This window comes from Helianthus annuus, chromosome 9 (assembly GCF_002127325.2).
Source record: "Helianthus annuus cultivar XRQ/B chromosome 9, HanXRQr2.0-SUNRISE, whole genome shotgun sequence".
Lineage (NCBI taxonomy): Eukaryota > Viridiplantae > Streptophyta > Magnoliopsida > Asterales > Asteraceae > Helianthus > Helianthus annuus.
Window position 1 is genome coordinate 59054633 of NC_035441.2, and position 4018 is coordinate 59058650.

The 4018-nt window shown below is 33.8% G+C and overlaps 1 protein-coding gene across 1 annotated transcript; it reads right to left on the reverse strand.

Annotated features, from left to right (window-relative positions):
• Window positions 1-1657: 1657 nt before the first annotated feature.
• On the reverse strand, window positions 1658-2829 carry LOC118481904. The gene is made up of 2 exons (XM_035977231.1): window positions 2517-2829; window positions 1658-2076 (listed from the first exon to the last, which is right to left on the reverse strand). The coding sequence occupies exons 1-2, from the start codon at window positions 2709-2711 to the stop codon at window positions 1960-1962; spliced, it is 312 nt and encodes a 103-aa protein (XP_035833124.1). The 5' UTR covers window positions 2712-2829; the 3' UTR covers window positions 1658-1959.
• Window positions 2830-4018: the final 1189 nt, after the last annotated feature.

Consider the following 4018-nt stretch of genomic DNA (forward strand, 5'->3'; position numbering starts at 1 on the left):
CAGACCCATAACATGTGTTAAGCACATGTTAGAATGATATATAACGTGTGTTGATTTACAGAAACAGATCTATAAAAGATATTGAATTGACAAGCTGGATGGATGAAGGCGACGTTAATGCGGGGACATTGAATAAGTCACATCCTTTGGGAAAGAAGTCTTCGTTCATTTATAACATATGTTGGTGGTTCGTGCTGTAACAGAACACCATGATGTAACCAGACATGTGTTCATGTATAACATGTGTTAAGCCCCTGTTAGAATAATATACAACGTGTGTTAACCTTTTGTTAATTAAAAAAAAGTTATATCTATTTTTGTGATGTTTAAAATATCCGATAATGTGGATACCGAGCGTAAAACTTCTACAAGTAATAAATGTACAAGTTAGTATGTAACGTGTAATATGAAACGAGCCATTTATGGTAACACATGTACCGGTAATTTTGGAATATATAATATGAAACGGGTCATTTGTTTTGCACATTTTGGAATGTATAACATGTGTTAAGCCTCTGTTATAATCTTTTTGTAACCTGACATGTATTCATGTATAAGCTAGTGGTTTACAAAACACCATGATGTGTATCTACTGATCTAACATGTGTTACAATTTGTCTGTTCGGAACATGTAATTGCTAACATGTGACAAGGGTGAAAACAGTCGACGGGGGCGATGAGTTTAATGGTGAGCTTAGTTAATATCGTAATCTTGTTGTAACCCCACTTGTATAATATCGTAATCTTGTTGTAACCCCACTTGTATACATATGATAACATGTAAGCATCTATTATAACCCGACTTGTATTCATGTATATGAAAGTGGTTTGCAAAACACCATGATGTGCGTATACTGATCGTAACACGTGTACAAGTTAATATGGAACATACAAGTTAATATTGTAACACCGTATACCTGGGATAACATGTGTTAAGCCTATGTTATAATCTTGGTTTAACCTAACATGGTGTCATGTATAAGCTAGTGGTTTCCAAAACACCATGATTTGTATATACATACTGTAACATGTGTAACATGTGTTAAGCCTCTATTATACCGTGTGTTAAGACTTCCAGAATAGATGCATAAACTCCAATAGTAACTTAATAACAACATAGTATACCTGATATAACGTGTGTTAAGCCTCTTTTATAACGTGTGTTTGTAGGATCGTGTGCGGACCCGAAACGAGTCGTTCAGAGGCGTTCTACACAATATGAAAGGCGGAAACAGACATATTGTGTGTGATTCAGCAAGATATTCACTTAAACTGTCTTGTATATTGATCTAGTAACAAATTACAGCACGGTGACACTTCGACAGAGCTTCGCCGTCGGAAACAACCTTCTTAATTCCGTTCCAAATGAACTTGAACCATTCCTATTTATAGACAATCTAATCCCGCTTTAAACAAATTCAAACGAAATAACAATACAAGCGGAATTACAATCTCACACGAAATTAGTTAATTCCGTGCGGAATTACAAGATGATCTCTTCAAGCGGAATTAAGCATTTGACTTGATTTCTCGATCTTCGTGCCATGAACAATGCAAGACTCGATACAAGACGAAGTCGACAAACGTATGCACCAACAAAGACTTCCAGAATGTGTTAAGTCCATACCGTTTTAACATCATGTACTAGACAAAACAATAAGAGTCTCACATTACATATTACTAGTAAACGAAAATACATAGCACTAAGAAAATGGTGGAGCTTCCTTTGACAGTCTGCCTTAGCTTTTCAGCGGCTACCTTTGCTGCCTTAGCTTTTCGGCGGCTACCCTTGCTTGTTTGGGTCGGTCTTGAAACGGTTTGTAAACATGTGGGTGTGTGTATGCCAGGGAAGTTACAAAAATGTGTTTTCATGTCACACGTAACACGTGTTACGTGGTACATGGGTTTCATGTCACATGTAACACATGCATGTCTGAGAAGTTCAAGCTAAAACACGTGTTAGTTGTGTTGTGCTGTAACATAAACATGGTCATGATCCTTGAGCATCTGATCCACGTTTGACGAAACCAACGGTCCCGAGAATTGGATCTTATTTCCCTTGTATCCATCACCGTCCTAATAACAAAAAGATAAGATAACCGTTAAGTCGTTAACCAAACATAAATATTAACACATTCATAGCCAGAAAATCTTTTTTCTCAAATAACATCACAAAAACAGTTACTATTCAGATCAAAAGCCCCAAACAAAGCAACCAAACCAACAAAAAACAGTTACTATTCAGATCAAAAGCCCAAACAAACAAGCAACCAAACCAAGCACAACTTTTTAACACAAAAATAAAAACCTGCAAATTACATAAACATTTATCCCTTTTAAGAACTATTTTAACAAAAAAAAATCATGTTTCATCTCTAAAACAACCATTACAAAAAACCTATTAACAACCATTTTAACAAAAACATCAAGTGTGAAATGATTTTTTAAAATAAAATACTCAAGAGATTGTTGTTTCTCTCTCTAAAACAGCAACTTTCTCTCTCTAAAACACTTACCGGATCTAGAACCATGCGATGAACACGATGAAGATCTTCAAACTTGCTTCTCTCTATGTGTTCTTGGTGTTCTTGATAAACATGATGAAGATTGTAGAGCAAACCTGGAACATTATCTTCATTGTAGAACACATCATCGTTGTCAATGAAGATGCTTTGGGTTTTCATGGTCGAGCACATCAGAGTATCATCCATTTTCCTTTAGATCTACCATTGTTGATGGATGCTCCATAGTGCATTAATGGCGGATCTAGTGTGAAATGAGTGGTTTAAGAAGATTAACATATTTTGAAAAAAAAACTGGTTAATTTGAAATAAAGAAAACAAAATGGAGGATGATGGGTGAGAATGATGTGATGGGTGATAGTGTCAAATCAGGTTGGTCAAAATATCTTGGGAGTGGGGTATGAATTGTTAGACTTTTACATTATAATGGCCTTAGTGATCAATGCATTGAACTTAACCATTATGACATTATTATCCTATAAGCCTTTATTTGATGGACATAATGGCATAAACAAGAATTTGTAGGGTTACCCTTTTGGTGTCCATAAGATGAGAATAAAAGGAGACTAATGATACACCAAAAAACACACTCTCTCTTTCTCTAAATTTTGATCCATCCTAAAAGGACATCCTAAAGTGGAACCAAGAACATCATTACGGAGATCATGGCTTCATCATCAACTACGAAGATAACTATCCCAACAAGTAAGTATCTCTAAACATGGCATCTATGTTTATGTTATATTCAGACCAACTTGATTGAATTGAAACCGATCCGCTCTCAATGTTGTCCATTATAATGGAATAATCAACATGTGGTATCAGAGCCACGGTTAAATTATTCAATTCAATTGATTGGTTTTAATAGGATCAATGTTTTGTTAATTATCAAATGTTAAAGTATGCCACTGACGAGATTTGATGTCGCTTATAATTTATCCTTATTGATTTTCATGAAATATGAAATTACATTACAAATTTAATCAATAAGTATCGATTTGTTCTTTTCCTAAATTATTTGCAATATCATATTCAAATTGGAAAGCAAGGAATCTAACAACATCCTAACCTTATGTTGTGGCAATACTTATCTAATATAATAATAGTAATGTTTTATTGGATTTTGTAATGAATTTATAGCTTTAGTCTAGCATCATGTGACATCTTATCTTGTTGCAATTATGCATACTATCTGCCATGAGGATATGATGATATTGTTTCTAGAATGCCAATAATATGTCTTTGTATTCATAAAACAAATAACAGTTTGTAAATTTGTTTTGTTAATATGGACGAAACTTTGAAATTAATCATGAACTTTTGTTGATTTTGTTCTTTTTTGTCCGTATATATTGTACCGATTCAAATAGCAAAATGATTAATTTATGTTCTTTATTTTGCAAACTTGGTACAATCCCAAATAATTTTGTGAATATAAACATATTATGTTAGTTTTTGTGAGAAATTTTGGATAACCGACAATTACATAATTTATT

Excerpts from the sequence above, each read along its gene's own strand:
- LOC118481904 (XM_035977231.1), bottom strand. The coding sequence starts at position 2,711 with ATGGATGATACTCTGATGTGCTCGACCATGAAAACCCAAAGCATCTTC. Across the intron at positions 2,077-2,516 it reads ATCGCATGGTTCTAGATCCG|GACGGTGATGGATACAAGGG; the intron begins GTAAGTGTTTTA and ends TTTTGTTATTAG.